The sequence below is a fragment of the Vombatus ursinus genome, unplaced genomic scaffold (genome assembly GCF_900497805.2).
Source record: "Vombatus ursinus unplaced genomic scaffold, bare-nosed wombat genome assembly UNPS02014789.1, whole genome shotgun sequence".
Lineage (NCBI taxonomy): Eukaryota > Metazoa > Chordata > Mammalia > Diprotodontia > Vombatidae > Vombatus > Vombatus ursinus.
In genome coordinates this window covers 21,547,052-21,564,285 of record NW_020954567.1, presented here as the reverse complement: position 1 = coordinate 21,564,285, position 17,234 = coordinate 21,547,052, and the positions used below count along the sequence as shown (strand labels likewise).

Sequence of the window (17,234 nt, the reverse complement as noted above, 5' to 3'; positions counted from 1 at the left end):
TCATGTAAGAAGGTGGCAATGGGTCTATCTGTCTACCAGGAACAACGCGAGGACATAGGACATCACAACTCCCTATGCACCAGAGAGCCTTAACGACTTCTTTTGGTGCTCATGATTATGTACCTGAAGAAAATGTTAGATCATGACCAAGATCCACCAGATAGCATTTTTAAAAATCCACATGGGTCATATGATCTACTATTGGAATCACAGGAAGAGAAGGGACCATATGAGAACCAATGATCTAAATTTGCCTCCAAGGAGGGTCACAATATTTGATCACAGATCCTGGAAAAAAAAAGATCTTATATTTAAAGTCAAAGATCATATTAAGATTTGAGACCTAGGGAGAAAGGGCCACAGAGGTCATCTACTCTGACTTCCTCTTTTTAAGATGATAGCTAGACGCTTAGTATGTAATTTGCCACTCATCTTTTTTCCAACAATTCCTAGGAAGAGCTTCAATCAGAGGCAAGTGGAAGAAAGCACAAGGACACTTCTGATCTTTGGGGAAATATCATATCTCTGAAGAATTCCCATTTGGTGGGAGAGCCCTTGGATATACAGTACTATGATACAGTCTCATCTCTTTGAATAATTGGGACCTAGAATGAGCCAAACATCCAAAATCTAGGTGGTTCAGAGAAATATTTCCCCCTTGCTTTTAAACCCATAAAGGAATCTATTGCATGCAATATGAAAATATGTTAAAATGCTTTTCCGTCAAGTACAACATCTAGATATGTGTAAGCTAATATAGAAAATTCTCATTTATACTCTCATGTATGTAGAGTGGGTGAATTAATGGGAAATAGGCTAAAGAGATCCTGCTGGGTAAGTTAACTCTCACAGAAAAAAGATGATGAGATAACCAGAAGTCTAGATAGGGAGTGCTTGGAGTCCCATGAGCTCTTGTGGAGAGGCGATATCCACATTACTCTAGTCACATGACCGCTTCTGAGCTTAGGGGAGACAACCTGTTACTTGTTACAGGTGAGCAGCCATTCTCAAACAGCGGTTGTCAGAGTCGGGTCTAGTGCCTTGTTCTGCACAGGGCTGATTAAGTGATCACTGTGGGAGTTTATTAGTCATGGGCCTTTTTCTCTTTCCCTTTTAAAGGAGAATAGTCTTAAGAGGCAACAAAGGCAAAACAAAAACAATTGAGATGTGAGGCTACGTTGATGCAAATGCAACGTTCCAAACAATGGCGGTCTGGGTCTGCCCCGGTGACTTTTGTGGTGCTGGCATCATTCAAAACTGGGTTTCTCTACTGGCCCTTCTCGGATTGACCCTGGTCCTTGACAGATGTTCACTGGTCTATGAAATATTGACTTCCAAATCTTCTTACAATGAAAAGAACAAACAACGCTCAAATCTAACTCTTTCCTCTCTTTTACTCTTTCTTCACTCCTCCCCCTCCCATTCCCCAGCATCTAGCTCTGCTTTACTCGGGTTCCTTCTTGGCTCCGAGTTCCCAAGCTAGTAGCAATGGCATTCTGACAGTGTAGAAGACAAAGAAGTCTACAAGGTAGACTTCCGGAAGGTAGGTGTTATTATTAGCCCCACTTTATTATTATCTTCATTTTACAGATGAAGAAATCAAGGCAGAGTTTAAGTGACTTGCCCAGCATCACAGAAGTAGTAAGTCTCTGAATTCAAATTTAAACTTATGTCTTTCTGTCTTGTGGCCTGGTGCTCTATCCACTGAGCCACCTAGCTGATCCAACTACTTTTATAGTGTTTTTAAGAAGTCTTAAGGAGCCTCTGATCTGTAATCAATCACTGTCCGGATTTTTTAAAAAACAGACAAACAAAACTGAGGCATATACAGGCTAAGTGACTTGTTCACAATTACACATATAATGTGTAACAGAGCTAGACAAAGAATAGCTAGGTGGCACAGTGCGTAGAGTGCCAGGTTGGGAGTCAGGAAGATGACTCCTCCTCTTGCATTTAAATCCAGCCTCAGACACTTACTAGCTGCGTGACCCTGGGCAAGTCACTTAACCCTTTTGCCTCAGTCTCCTCATCTGTAAAATGAGCTGGAGAAGGGAATGGCAAGCCTCTCCAGTATCTTTGCTAAGAAAACCCCAAATGGCATTACAAAGAGTTGGATATAACTGAAACAACAAAACGTCACCACCACCACCACCACCACCAACAAAGAACTCAGGTATCAAGACTCTTCCACCTTGCTGCTTCACTGATTTTTTTTGTTTTGTTTTGTTTTTGGTGAGGCAATTGGGGTTAAGTGACTTGCCCAGGGTCACACAGCTAGTAAGTGTCAAGTGTCTGATCTGATATAGGATTTGAACTCAGACCCTCCTGACTTCAGGGCCCGTGCTCTATCCATTGCACCATCTAGCTGCACTTCACTGGTTTTTTTTATATGATAGTTATAACCAAAGCATAGAATCTTAAGCTAAAAAAATCTATTACAGAATGATAGTCAGGGCTCCAATTAAAAAATTAGAGTGCCAATTCTTTCTGCTTCCAGAGAAACTGGCAATAGTATTGAATCTACTTGGTAATTTTCCCTATCACACTGATAACCATTTTGAGATCTTGAAGTTTGCTTTCTAAATCCATAGAAAAAGAATTCATTCTTGTCTGATTTAATATGACTTCTTTGGCATCTTTAGTACATTATATTCAGGGAACTTCACAATGGAATGAGTGGGAAAAATAAAATATATGAGAGCTACTCTACTCACAGGCCTGAAAGGGTGTCCTGCTGGAGGTAAGGCAGGGCTTTGGCATTAGAAATGATCTCCTGAGGCAATGATGAAGGCTCCATTCGCTGGAACATGGGAGCATTTTTCTGGGCAGAAAAGGAACAAGAAAGAAACCATTTAAATGCTCTTTCCACATCTAGGGTATTTGGGAAATGTCCTAGAGCAGAGTTTTTTAAAAAAAGAGTTAGCTTTCTGCTCCCCTTGATCTTTTTCTCACCAACTCAAACGCTCACCCACTAACCTAATTAAGTAACTATTATGGCCAAAGAAGTAGGATTCATTGTTACTGGTTCCTTGGCACTGGGGCTTTTGGACATCCCCCATGTATCCTACGTTCTTTGACTTTGCCTCTGAGCCTTCAGATTCTACTAATTTCCAGGGGTTTATGCCCTTGTGTTCCAGTGATTTAATCACTCTCATGGCTAGCTCCATGCACCAGGCAGTTTTCATTGTGGATTTACTTTGTGTCCCCATGGAAAAGGCCAAGTGACTTCTTTCAGCCTTTCTGTGCTTGCTCACAGCCTGTACAGATATCTACATTTGACTTACCTGTTCTTCCAGCTGCTGTCTCTGCTTCTTTATTTTGCTTTGCTTATAATAGTCCATGATCATCATGGCTGCATATATTTTCCCAACTGTCAAGTCTGAGGCTGGAAGCAAAAAGGTGACTTGGATGTTAACAGTGAGAAGACAACAGAGACACAGTGGTAGGAGAATTTCACAAGCTTCATAAACTGCTTCATGATAACTGCATTTCTGTAGAGTTCTACCTCATAAATGGGATCATGACATCTAATATGTTACAGACATGCTAATGACAATGCCACCATGTTTATTTGATTTCTTTGATGTGTTTGCTGCTGGAGTCAGACCTCCAGTAACCATATCCCATAAAGGTTAAGCCACTCAGCTTTGGAAGTCCTGCCCAGGGGCCATGCTCTCTTCTTTGGTGAAAGCCCACTCTATCTAGCCAGTCTCCAAGCCCAAGCAGCCATCACCTGGCCATCCTCTTTAAGAACATTTTGCTCTGGGAATAGTAATCAAGTCAGTTTGCCATTGCTTCTGGAAAGGATTGGTCAACTGACTGTCCCATGGAACCAATATCTATCTCTGTGACTCTTCGGACCAAAACACTTTTCCTTAGCTACCGCTCCCCTAGACGTGTTGTTTCTCCCCTTAGAATGTAAGCTCCTGAAGCACAGGGACTGAAGAACTTGATGAATGCTATTCATTAATTTTCACATCAAAACAGCAAGATTTTTTTTTGTCAATTATACAAGAGATTGTTGAAATAATGCCATATTGATTCTAATATAAGTCTCACTTTCCCCCCAAATCTGCCTTGTGTAAATATGGGGCATAGTCTATAAATTGGTGTTGTTTTTCAATGTATGTCTATGTATTATTTTTCTCTCAAAGTGTTTTCCTATTAGGAATGTGCCCAATATTTACATTGATACATCTTCATATGTGTTAAATGATAAAAAAAAAGCCTTTACAGTTAGGGAATTTCTTTCTGTAATTTCATTTCTATTCATCTTTCCTTAAGAAAGATGACCTCAACTTATTGGACTAAGAGAACGGGAAATCTTTATTTCCTATTAACTGAAAAGATCATCTTCTCAATATCTTTTTCATCACAAACTAAAGTAATAGGATTTTTTTCCTTCCCTGAGTGCTTTGCTTGAATGATGGAAACACAATGAAAAGGGTACCCCAGGAGCAGATCCCACACCTTTTGGCATGGGTACAAGCAGATCCAGCATCTTCTGGGAAAGGTGAGGCCAGATAGCCAGCGTCTCCTTTTGCAGCTCTGAATCTAGCTGCTGCCTGTCTGCACCACCTACAATAAAACAAATGAACTATAAATAATCAAAATATGAGGTAAGAATGACAGCCAACTGATGGCTAACCTGGGTGCTTCATTGGTATCCATGCAATGACAAGGGATCTAGAGTAAGGCCCCCAGTATGTTGGGAGAACTCCTTATGGATGATATAGGGGAGGACAGAGACAAGAATAGCACAGGATGTGAAGGCATGGATGGGTTGGAGGAGTTCCTCATAAATCCACTGAATTATACTTAAAAAAGAGAATAGATCCCGATAAGCCTGAGGAGTGACAAGGGCCCCAAAGTGGGTAGATGGGGCAGGAACTGAATCAACATGGCACTTTATACCACAAGAATAGTTCTTGACATTGAGTGGCACCAAGGTCTTTCTGCCAACATGGTAGAATACATTTTTGATCTTATTTCCAATGACTCAGGAATATCCTACTTTATAATGCAGAGGCCTTAAAGATCTGGATCTTCTAGTCTCTCCTTAATGGCTCAATCTACTGGGGAAGAAAAATGAAGCAAAAGAAGCTAAAGGATAGAACCCCCAAAATATTATAGAGTCTTCCCTTTTCACCTATAAACTTTTATATCTCATTAGAGGTGTGCATGTCCTTTCACTTAACTCAAGCATTATTGTCACCTCATATTATGTGTGTCCTTTTTAAAAAAAAATGGATTCACATCTGACAAAACCAGGAAGCCATGATAAAACTAGCACCTTTCTCAATCTTTAATAGTTGAACATAGGGCACAGGTGTTTAGTACTACCCACATCATGCCTTCACTTGGCCCTTAACTTAAGGTAAAGTCATTCAAACCAGATCTTCAATGGAGAGCAACAGATTTTATCTGTTTTTCCTCAAAGATTATATACATTCATCTCAGAATTCTAGGAGCTATTTGCTTTGGAATTTAAGTGGCCAAAAAAAGGCAAATGAGGGATAACAAAGGATCTACACTAGGAAGAGACGGTGGAGATGATCTTGCCCAACCTTCTCATCTTATAGAAAAAAGAAACTGAGTTCCATACAGATGAATTGATATGCTCAAGGCTACCCAGGCAGTAAATAGCAAAGCCAAGTTCTAGTCCTAGTTTCTCATATTTCACTTTCACCAACATTTTTTTTTAATTTTTTGCTAGGCAATGGGGTTAAGTGACTTGCCTAGGGTCACACAGCTAGTGCGTGTTATGTGTCTGAGGCTGGATTTGAATTCAGGTCCTCCTGACTTCAGGGCCAGCGCTCTATCCACTGCGCCACCTAGCTGTCCCCCACCAACATTCTTTTTAGTATACTATATTGTCTTGTTGTTTATACTCTTAAATGAGATTGCCCCTATTCTCCATCCCCATTGGTGATACACACCTTAGTTCAGGAACTCATTCCCATTTGCCTGAATAGCCTGCTAACTAGTATGCCTGCCTCCAAGCATTCTTACCTCCCACTCACTCTACACATACCTATCAAATGAATTTTCCTAAATACTGAATGATAAGGTCTAACAGATCAGGCAAAGAATTAGAAGTCAGGAGAACAAGCCTTTGTCTCAACTCTAGAATTGATTCAATAACTTTCCATTGATGAATCACTTAAATGTGTCTGGGTCTCATTTTCTCCATCTGTAAAATGGAGATAACTATACCTACTACCAGTTAGCATTTCCAAAGTTTTCTGAAACCTTTGGATCAAAAGCACTAAATAAAATATTGTTGTTATTAGAATTCCAGAATGTTAGAAGTAGAAGGGTTCATGGTCCATTTAGTCCAATACCACCAGTTTATGGATGAGGAAACTGAGGCCCATTTAAAGGGAAATGATCTCCCTAACCTGATACAGCTGGTTGACTGAAGAGCCCTCCATCAGATGATTCCCAGCCCAGCACTACCTCATACTACCAGTACAACTACCAGTACCTGTTGTTGTTATGATATCATCCTGGTGGAGAAAATCCTTATCTCCTGGTGAATGCTACTCTGAATAAATAATACTGAAATTCTTCTCTGTGTTTCCCTTCTTTACCTTTTGCAATCTTGATGTCCAGAGCTGTCCGAATTAGGGCCATCAGTGTGGAAGTGAAATGGACGGTCATGTCCTCAGCTACTGGCATGTTCATCAGAACCAATCTCTGTGTGAAAGAGAGAGGAAAAAGACAGCAGGCGAAAAAAATAGCAAAAGATCCGTTGGTGAGGCGAGAGGAAGAGTGCAGAGAAGGTCATGGCATAGACGAAAAAGAAGGGCAAGGATTGCCCACCCCACACCCGCCAAGCCTCTCTCTTCCCTTCCCTTACCTGCTCGTGTCCTGAGGGCTTTCTCCCCCTCCTCACTCTTCAGCAGGTAATGAAGCCACATCCCAAGGGAAGTTCCCTGGCAAGGGGTTTCCCTAGTCTTTCTGTAAGAATCCCTCAAAGTCCCAAGAATATCTGTTAGGGATGGGAATTCATTTCTGATGCGAGTGGCTGGGGGAAGTTGGGATGAAAGGGAAGGGAGAGAGGAGCCAGCTCCGTGAGTTGGCTCCATTTCCTATTTTAAGGCAGCCCCAGCTTCCCACTGCCCCTGCTAATCCCCCTGAACTCTGTTGGGAGCAGGAAAGGGTGGGAGGGAGACTTTGTTTTGCTCATCTGTCTAGAATGATAAATCCTGGTGCCTCCTTTTTGAGTCTTTGAGATGAAATTTGCCAGCACATGATCATACATGCAGAAGTCCAACTTATTCAAAGGATGGGGTAGAGTCAGATGGAAGAGTGGGGAGGGGAAGATGGAAGAAAGAGTGCAAATGGGATCTAGGGGAAAGGATAGTAAGGATGGAGATAGAGCTAGAGGCAGAGAGAGAGAGAGAGAGAAGAGTGACAAAGGCAGGGGCAGGAGTGGGAAGGCCTTGTTCCCTTTGCCCAAAGGAAGGGATCAAACTGAAATGGCCAAATCCACTTTCTAGAGAGTATCTTGTTTTTCATATTCTTCTAGCTTTTTCACCAGTCCCCCCCCCTAGCTTCCATACCCTCCTCTCCTTTACTTCTCATTCCCCAAAACTCATAGCATCATATTTGAGTACTACACACTTGAAACTCTGGGACAGCTTTTTTTGAATGAAGAGGCTACCACACCATGACATATGTGTGAGGAGCCATGGGTTAGGGGTTGTATAAGCAGCTGCCTAAATGGGTCCTTGGAAGCAAAACAGAACTTAAAAAGTGAAATCTACATCCTCAATTCTGATTTGTTTACTCCCAGAGCTGGGGAACTTAGCTGTTAAGACAAGGAATGGGGCCGTCATCAGAAGCACTTGCAAGGCAGGGTGGTAAAGTGTGTGTTTGCAACAGTTCAATAGAACATCTGACCTAGAATGATTACATTAGCCATTGTGTCTTGCAGCACAGATCCTATTTCTAGTTTTAACTTGAAAAATCCTAGCCTCTCTTTGTAATTCCAGCACACATTCGGCATTCATAGCAAGGAGAACATAACCTTGGTGTATTTCCAAGTTAATAGAAAGGTTCCAGCATTGTGGGGCCAATTTAATATGATGTGGTAAGTAGTGTAGTAGGAAGAACACTCAATCTGAAGTCAGAATACCTGAGTTTAAGGCCTGGTTCATGATCATAGGTAATATCATTGAATCTAGAGTTAGAAAGGTCTTCAGAGATTATCTAGCCCAATGCTCTTATTTAAAGATGAGGGAATGGATCTATTATTGCTCAAAGAGATTCAGTGATTTGTCACACAAGGAGGATGTAAAAGGACTGGTATTCAAAGTCAGGTTCTCTGACTCCAAATTGATCACTTTCCACTGCATTGTATGACTATAGGAATGTCATGGAATCGCTTTATTATTAGCTTCCTCAACTCTAATGCTTTGAGAAAAGCACACATACTGCTGCAAACATCTTTCTAAAAGGAAGCTAACATCATGCAGTGGGAAAAGCTCAGTCTCAAGGATTTAGGGCATCCTGATGTTAAGTCAGCTCCACTGTTCATTATTTATCTCAGCAACCCATGAGGAATTTCATGACTCTTTTAGACTTGATCTCATCTGTCTGGGATGATAATTTAGGAGGATAGTGACCATCCACCTTACAAGAGCGCTAGTCCTTTGAACTCCTATAGTCTATAGCCTTTTCTCATCATTCCATGCTTCACATATTTCCAAGAAATTTGACAACTTGCATTCTTGATGCTATAATGAGGCATAAGATACCTTCCTTATGTGAAGGAGGAAGAAGTAGTTCCTTCACACTCCTTAGTAAAGAGGAGTGAAATATCTCCCTGACCTGTTTCAAGGATCTCACTCATTTCCTAGGTTAATTTAAGATATCTCTCTTGCCTTCAGTTCTAAAGGATATCCTGCTCCAGGCTTTCATCTTGTCCTTTTTTACTGTCCCATAGCTTTTCAGTGTTCTGCTGGCTTGAAATGGGAATATGCTACATCCTCAGTACTGCCTTCCTAGTAACCCACTAAAAGGAAATCTCACACACATGTACACACATATACATGAAGAACTGTGAATAATAGGTCCATACCCTTCCTGTAGCGACTGGAGAAATCGCTCCTCCATGAGCCTTTCTATGTCTTCAGTCTTCTTCTCATCTCCCTCTCCTTTAGTTCCCACCTCCGCCTCCCCATCCCAAGGTCCTCCCCATTTTCAGGCCTCCCCACCACTGGGTCCCATTTCCTGCTCATCTCCAGCCCAAAGGAAGGAAGGGTTGATCTACCTTATACGCCACTTTGGAGGGACATCTCTTGCCGAGGCCTAGCGGTGGTGACATGAGAGTCAGCATTTCATACATCTCAGTGTAATGGATGCGGCCACTGCTCATGGAGGGGTGGGAAAATGAGATGGGAGATTGGAAAAGGTTGAGGGAAAGAGAAGGAAGTGGGGAGAAGGATGCAGAGAGAGACGAAAGGAAGAGAGGCATTCCCAGAGAGCAACAAACAAACAAAATAATAATACAGGAAACAAGAGAAGAAAAAGACAGAATAAAAAAAATGGACAAACAGAAAAAGAACAGGAAACCTGTTAATCAAGGCAAATCATACACGTGAGTCCATCCTGGTGTGGATTTATATCACGCCCCACACAGACCCGGGAACATCAGTATGAGCCTTCTGTCCCCTTTCTCCCATCTCACAGGGAATCGGCTTCTACTCTTGTTTCGGCATCACTCTGTGTCATCCTGATCAACTCCCTCAAAAAGAACATAGGTTTTTTGTTTGTTTTTTCACTTCCCAGGGCTGTGTGAGAGTGGTATAAACCGGATAGACGGTGCTCAAGCCATGGGTAATGAAGAATGTAGAAGCCAGAATTCCTCTGGGAATCACTGGCCCCATGAAGATCAGGGCCCTCCATGGTTTCCACTAGTCTGGATACCAGATATGCCTTTGTCCCTTGATCCCATAGCCAGAACATCGTGTATCCCCCCCTCTATGGTGTCTATGCAATAGGAGATAGCATCTTGCATAGAAGGTGGTGGGCTGTGGTTGCTTGTCAAAGGGGTTGGCCCAGTTGCTTCCACCTGGCTCTGTGTATGGAGTGCTTTTCCCCAGCATGCACCAGTGCAACGGCATGCTGGAGACGGAAGAAACAAAACCAGGGGGAGGAAGAACATCTCACATGCCATGCTTCCCTCCCCAGCTCTGCCCCACATGCGGTCGCAGGCTCCACCAGGTTGGAGTTTAAAGAGTCTCAGCAGAGGCAGCTGTTTGGCCTTCTGAGTGTGGGAATCACTGCGCCCCCATCCCATGGCATCTCCTCCCCTTCACCCAAGTCGGTGTCCTTCCTTGCTCCTTCCTCCTGCGTCCTTCTTCTGGCTGCCTCTAAAATGGTGGGCTATATGTCAGTGAGCCCCACACCCACCTTCCTGCAGCACTCTGAAGACCTTTCCGTACCAGGCAGGCTGAAGTAGTTGGGTAATTGGGAACTGGTGACTGTAAAGCAGGATTGCAAGGAGAAGGCCTCATACCCTAGCAGTGCTCTCATTTTGAACTCCCAGACAGTGGCTTGGCAGACCTGACGGCCTGCTCGGTCCCACATTCCCAGATCCCACAGGCATTTCACAACGTACTATGTCAGGATCCTCAGGCAAGGAACCTTTTAAAGAACCATTCGGTTGAACCTTTCGCTAGAACAACACCATCCACTGTGAACTTCTCAGATAAATTGCTCTATTAGAAGCACATTCCAATCACCATTGTCACCACCATTTCTGCTTTGCTGAACTCTGGGGTCTGTGTCCTTCCCCTACCATCTGCTTTCATTGCCCCTCACTGATAGTCCTAAAGGTGTCTTTTATAAACCTAGTCATCCCAGGAAGGCAGCTCTAGAAAGACCACAGCATCTGAAGTAAGAAGACTTTTGCCCTCTTTCGCCTTTGGTGGTCTACTCAGGCCTAAAAGGTTATATGCTCACCTATTCAGGGGCTGCTAGGCAGAGTGAAAAGAGTCATCTGGAATATGCTTTAATTTTTGGTAGGATGCCAGTTTGGTGAACATATAGGATTTGTCTGTGCCCAGTCCAGGAAATTCAGATGACCTGTGCCGGGATGTTGTGAGTTCTATAATCTATACATGAGGGAGGAGTTGTTCTGGCCATATCTACACTACGTGGAGCAGTGTTTGCATGTGGGAGAAAGATGAGAGAGAGAGAGAGAGAGAGAGAGAGAGAGAGAGAGAGAGAGAGAGAAAGGGGGGGAGGGAGGGAGAGGGAGAGAGAGAGGCAGGGGGAGGGAGTGGGGGAGGGGGAGAGGAAAAGAGAGAGAGACAGAGAGAGACACAGAGAGAGAGAGGAATAGCTTAAAATGTTTTCAGTATTTAACTTTTACCATTCTCCCCAAATATTATCCCTGTGCCCCTCTTCCAAATGTAACAGCTGCTGGTTCTGGGAGGGTTTGGACCTCTTTAAACTCAAAGGAAAGCAACATGAGGGTTCATTTGTGTGGCGCAGTGGTGGTGGAGCAAAGGAGGAAAAGGAAGGGTTAAATGTTTTGTCCCATCACCGGGTCATGGCTGGGGACTGGGAGGCAAACCTTGCACGCCACCCTGTAGGGGCAGTTCTCTCCCAGGCCCAGAGGAGGCGAGATCACCCGTACTAATTTGTACATATCCTTATACAGGATCCTGCCGCTGTAAAGGAAGCACAGGCGGGTTAATAGGACACTCAGAGAATGGAGGTGAGGAAATGATAGCTTACTTATTAAGGAGTTGTGTGACCAGTGCCCATTCCAGAAGGTACCCCAAGGGTCACTGTCTCCTTTCCTTGGACTCCAGAAATTCCAGATCCTATAGGACTGATTCTAATCACCATCAAAACACAAGAAGTACCACTTGCTTGCCAAACTAAAGGTAACTCAAACTCCTAGGCAGATCAAAACCCACCTAACATCAACAGGAGCTACACTGACTAAGGATGTCTAGGGCCCTGCAAAGTACCACACCTGGACAGATGCATAAACTCGATTCTGATCTGTGTCACATCTCTAAGAACTCGAGCTTATTAGTTAACAAACGCCTTTGACAGCTGCCAAGAATAGATGTCAAGCTGATAAGAAAATGGGCTGCTCTTCTGTTTGTTTTTTCTCAGACATCGTTTTATATTCAGTTACTCAGATATGCTTGTCAAGGGCTGGGTGCAGGCAGGAAAGAATTGGTATCTTTCTCCCGGCCTATAGAAGAAACATTTCCCATTAGGCTAATTGGCAGGGTCACAATTGGCAAGAAGCATTTTCTAGACACACAGTCTTTATTCTCTGTGTGAAAGCTTTTTTCCCCCATATTTCAGATTGAATAAGCTCCTTTCCAAATAAATCCAGGAAGCTCCCTTACTCTATGTTTCAAAAGCTACCTCAGTGGAAATAATTTTCAGATACCCTTAAATTCTATGGCCTTTCAGATGTTTAACAAGAACAATCCAGAGTCTCAAGAGGAGCCCGATCTCTCTTGGCTGCCACCTTCACCTGGACCTACTAGAGAGTTGTGGCTCCCTATGGAAAGAAGAGAACCATGTACAGACTGTATATTTTTAGTGGCTATAAGTCCCTATCTTGTTACAGGCCGTGCCAGCAGACAGCCAGTCATCAACTTTCCAATCTAGGTGGATTCCAATTTACATCAGAAGTTTCCTTTGGCAATTATGAACCTAATTAACCCAGTAAAACAGCTGTTGTATAGTGGGAAGCGTGCCAAATCTGGAAACATAAATCCAGCTCCTCTATTTACTAGTTGTGTGATCTTGGGCAAATCCCTTCATCTCCCTGTGGCTCAGTTTCTTTATCTGCAAAAGGGAAGCGATAGTAATATCACATTTACATAGTACTTTGAAGTTTACAGAACATTTCCTCAAATTGAACCCAAGAGGTAAGTGGTCCTATTATCCCAATTTTACAGATGAGGAACCTGAGGCTGAAATAATTTGCCTAATGGTCACACAGTCAAGTGTCAGAGCCACAGATTGAACCGTGGTCTTCTTACTCCACACCAAGTGCTCCTACCACAATATCACACCGTCTCCTTTCTACTACCTCCCTACCTCAAGGAGTTATTTGGATGAGTGAGAAGGCAGAGCTTTGCAAGCTATAAAGTTCTCTGTGGTCACCCATTATTGTTGTCTCAAGTTCTCTATGTTCTCCAGGGCTTTCTTGTACCTTTCCCTCATCTCATGTTCAGAAGAGAACCTTGGCCAAAGAATCTTCCTTTCAACTTTCCCTTCTTTTTTTTAAGGTAGATTCCTCCTGTCCTTTTAGGAAGTTGCTTTGGAGGTGAGCTCCTCAGTAGTTTCTCTGTCTATGAAGTTCTGGGGTGATTGTGGTTCCTGTGGGCTTATGCTTCTAAGATGACCTGGAAATTGTCTTCATTCTGGCTGATTCCAACTGGATCACTCCTCTACCATCTCTTCAGAATGAAGCTATGATGATAACAGGTATGTCTTGGGTCACATCCACGATTTTAGGATAGATGTGGAGAGGCTTCCTTCCTCCTTGGAAGGTTCTTTCCAAGAACACTTCCTGATTCATCAGGACTTGTTTCCATGCTTTCTACTTTTCCTAGAGTTGGAGTGAGGAGACAAGAATATCCAAACCACAAGTGGCATTTGAATCCAAAGATAATACAAAAAAAAAGTCAGAGGATGAGATCTCCAAGCCAGGAAGACATCTGAGACAAAGTTGATATGTATAAGGCTCTTCTGCATGTGAAGGATAGGGAAAGAGTAACTGGTGGCACTGAGATCCTGAAGCCTCTTCTCTCTAGTAGGACAGGTGCCATCTCCTCCTTTTCACCCGTTAGGCATTTCTCCCTTTTTCCACCTTCCTTGCTTTACAACCATAGTGGGGTTGAATCATAGTGGATTCACCACATAACTAGGGAAGGACAATGTAAGGGACTGTTCCAGCTATGCTCCAGGTTTAATGAATGCCTATAGTCTCTAAGAAGGTCATTCATCATAGAGCAGCCCCAGATAGAAAGGGAGATTTCTCCATTGTGATAGGCATGACATTAGAGGATTCTGTAGCCCAGGTCATTAATTATTAGACTTTAAGGAGGAAAAATTCTACTGAGTTGAAATAAACTCCAAAAGAGAGTCCTAGGTGGAAGCAACGTGGCCCTTTCCTACGATATATGGTAATGCTTTGTAGCACTATGAGTATCCAAGAACAGGGGTCAAGATAGACAAAGATTGGGGCAGTAACATCAAGTGCAAACAACTGTAGACCTAAAAGCCCATGAGAACACAGTTATCATCCCTAACACTAAAGACAGAATCACTGTCCTATTGCATCCCATTCTGTGGCTTAAGCCCTAGGATTGTAGGCAATGAAAAGGTTCAGGGAAGATATCCCTATGAAGGTCCTGCTAGGAGACAAAACAAAAAGCAGTTAGCTTTTGTCCCCAGGAATGAGGAAACCCTCAATTCAGTTCTTGTCAATTGGTATTTATGGAAATAACAGGAAGATCAATTTGCCTAGTCTCTATATAATTCATGAGTTATCTCAAAGCCAGATACTTTGGGAAGTTGTAAGGCAGGAGACAACTCCCTACAGCCACAAATCATAGTAGTCAGGTGTCTGATTTCCCTATAAAACTCCTATCAGTGTCTCAGGTCATTCAGAACAGGTCAACTAATGACTCATTGGAGGAGAGGAGGGAGGGAGAGCATAGTGAAAGCTTTTCTAGCTATTTGCTAGAAGGTAAAAAACCTGTCACAGAGGGAAAGAGGAGGCAAGAGAGAAATCTTTTGAGACTGGCCTGATCTAGGCTTCCAAGGGAACTGTTGACCTTCACAAGGTCCAAAATGAGTGCCTTCTCTCCTCCTGTGACAGGCACACACTTGAGAAGAGCTCCAATTCCATCCTCTTTCCTGAGTACTCCTGGTATGGCCAACCAGTGGGCTCCAACCTGGGTCCCACTGGAAGTCAGGGAGGTAATGGTGAGGTATACATACCATGCAGCTCGATCGTACTCTGCCCAGACTCGGACAAATTCATCCAAGTGATGAGGCCCGAGGATAGATGAGTCCCGGGTCAGGTATTCAAAATTGTCCATGATGACAGCCACAAACAGGTTAAGCATCTAGAGACAAGGATGAAATGGGGAGTCAGAGGAAGAAGAAGAAGGATTGAAAGACAAAAGATCGATAGGATCTGTAATGCCCTCATTTCCTACTGAAATTGCAGCATTCTAAGCATCTTCATTATTTGTACCATCACTATCATTATATGGGCATTATTATTTCACATTTCACTGACACTTGGATATTACAAAATGTTCTACAGTCATGTCTATTTAATTAATTGCCAATGTAGTGGATGAGAGAACAACAGCTACAGCTGTAGCTGTATGGGGCGGGGGGCCTCAGGTTAGACAGGCCTTTTCAGGCTCTGTGAGCCTTGCTGGATCCAGCTCTCATTTACCAATAGGGAACAGAGGCACTCTGATAAATATTTAGAATACAAACAGAAAAGCAAGACAATCTCAGCTCTCAAGGATCTTACACCCTAATAGGGGGAAAAACACAGACAGGAGGACACAACTGTAGGAAAGACAGAAAGTCACAGTGGTCTTTAGGGAAAACAGCAATGAAGATGATAATATGTCCTCCTCAATAATGATACTAGCTAGGATTTATATAGCACTTTAAGGTTTATAAAGTGCTTGACCTATATTATCTCATATCTTTATAATATTCCTGAGTGAGACAGTGCTATCATTTCCCCCATTTTACAGATGAGGAAACTGAGGCTAAGAGATTAAATGACTCTCCCCAAGGTCACACAGTTAGTTAGCATCTGAGGCAAAATTTGAACTCAGGATTTCCTGACTTCAAGTGAAACACTTATCTATTGCACTACCTAGCTAATGTCATTCCCAATAATAATACCATATCTATTCCTTACTTTTCATAATACCTTACATTTGATGATGCAAGAACTTTGGAGATGAGAATTTTCTTTTACTAGTCTTCAGAAGCTGTGGCTACTGAGAAGGAATTTGTCCAGGCAAGTTTCCATAGGGATTGCTTTCCTGGACAACAACTCCAGAGGTTAGACTGGAAGCTGGGTAGCTAGTCTGTGAGGTGCTGCTACTCCTGGGGCTCATGGCGATAAGGTCCTGTGCTGCTTCCAGTTGGATATGAAGGGAGGGAGTGGTCAAGGTGGTGGCAATGGTTTGGCCAACCTGGCACACGCTCTGGGCACCTTGTTGCTTTGGCTATGTTTGCTTGCCTAGATGCCTGTTAAGCTCACTACTACCTAAGTTAAAGTGTTTTTTTCCTCATCCACAGATTTCTTTCATGCTCACTCTGTCCCCGAAGCTAATAATAATAGAGTAATAATAGTACTATGTGCAGCTAATTATAAAACTACTAGTACATTTAACTCATATAATAAGGTTCACAAATAGATTTCTTCACAACAACCTTATGAAGTAGGTACTACAAATATCCTCATTTTTTTGAAATTTTTTTTCAGTATTCTAATTTTAATTTTTTTGTAATCCTGAATTCAACAAACATCAGTAAAAACAAACGTGTTATATTCCTTATTTTATAGAAAAGGAAGCCAGAGCTCAGAGGAATTAAATGATCTATCCATTTCTTAAATCTGGTAAGTGTTGAATCACTGATCTGAACTCAGGTTTCTAGTCTTTTTCTGACTACATTGTGTTACATCGTTAAAAGAGACTGACATAATATGGTTCCACCAAAAAGCTCAGAGAATCTTCATATTCTTCCCATTTTATTTTCCTCATATTATTTCAGTAAAGTAGAAGGTATCCCGTCCTTCCCCCATTTCATAGATCCAGGGAAAGGGCTAAATGACTTGCCCAATGTGCCAGTTTTAACAACAGCACCAGGCCTAGAATACAAATTTCCTAAGTTTCAGGTTAGTGTTCTTTTCATTGTACTTTGTTTCTTTCATGTACACCATATGTAAGAAAAGTGAGAAATTTTAGTCCTTGTGAGTTGTTGTTGTCTTTTAAGGAAATAGAAACACCTGGAACATTATCAATAATGTAATGAATAAGGCTTTGAAGATTATGATACACAGCCACCATATGGGGTCAATCATCTTCCGGCAGAGTAATTTTTTCAAGCCATTGGATTTCTGAAAAGCCAATGCCATCAGCTGTGTAGTTTTCTGACCAGTGAAATGGTCAGAATGATCAGATTGACCATAT

The 17,234-nt window shown here is 42.5% G+C and overlaps 1 protein-coding gene across 3 annotated transcripts in view; it reads right to left on the bottom strand.

Annotated features, from left to right (window-relative positions):
* The window catches only part of CACNA1E (calcium voltage-gated channel subunit alpha1 E), a 393,237-nt gene that overhangs the window by 9,946 nt on the left and 366,057 nt on the right, over positions 1-17,234 (bottom strand). For all 3 annotated transcript variants that reach the window (XM_027868457.1, XM_027868458.1, XM_027868459.1), the window contains 6 exons: positions 15,001-15,128; positions 9,281-9,377; positions 6,594-6,699; positions 4,471-4,578; positions 3,285-3,385; positions 2,715-2,821 (listed from right to left, as the gene is read on the bottom strand). In XM_027868457.1, coding sequence (XP_027724258.1) covers positions 2,715-2,821; positions 3,285-3,385; positions 4,471-4,578; positions 6,594-6,699; positions 9,281-9,377; positions 15,001-15,128 — 647 coding nt within the window. The remainder of the gene's footprint in view (positions 1-2,714; positions 2,822-3,284; positions 3,386-4,470; positions 4,579-6,593; positions 6,700-9,280; positions 9,378-15,000; positions 15,129-17,234) is intronic.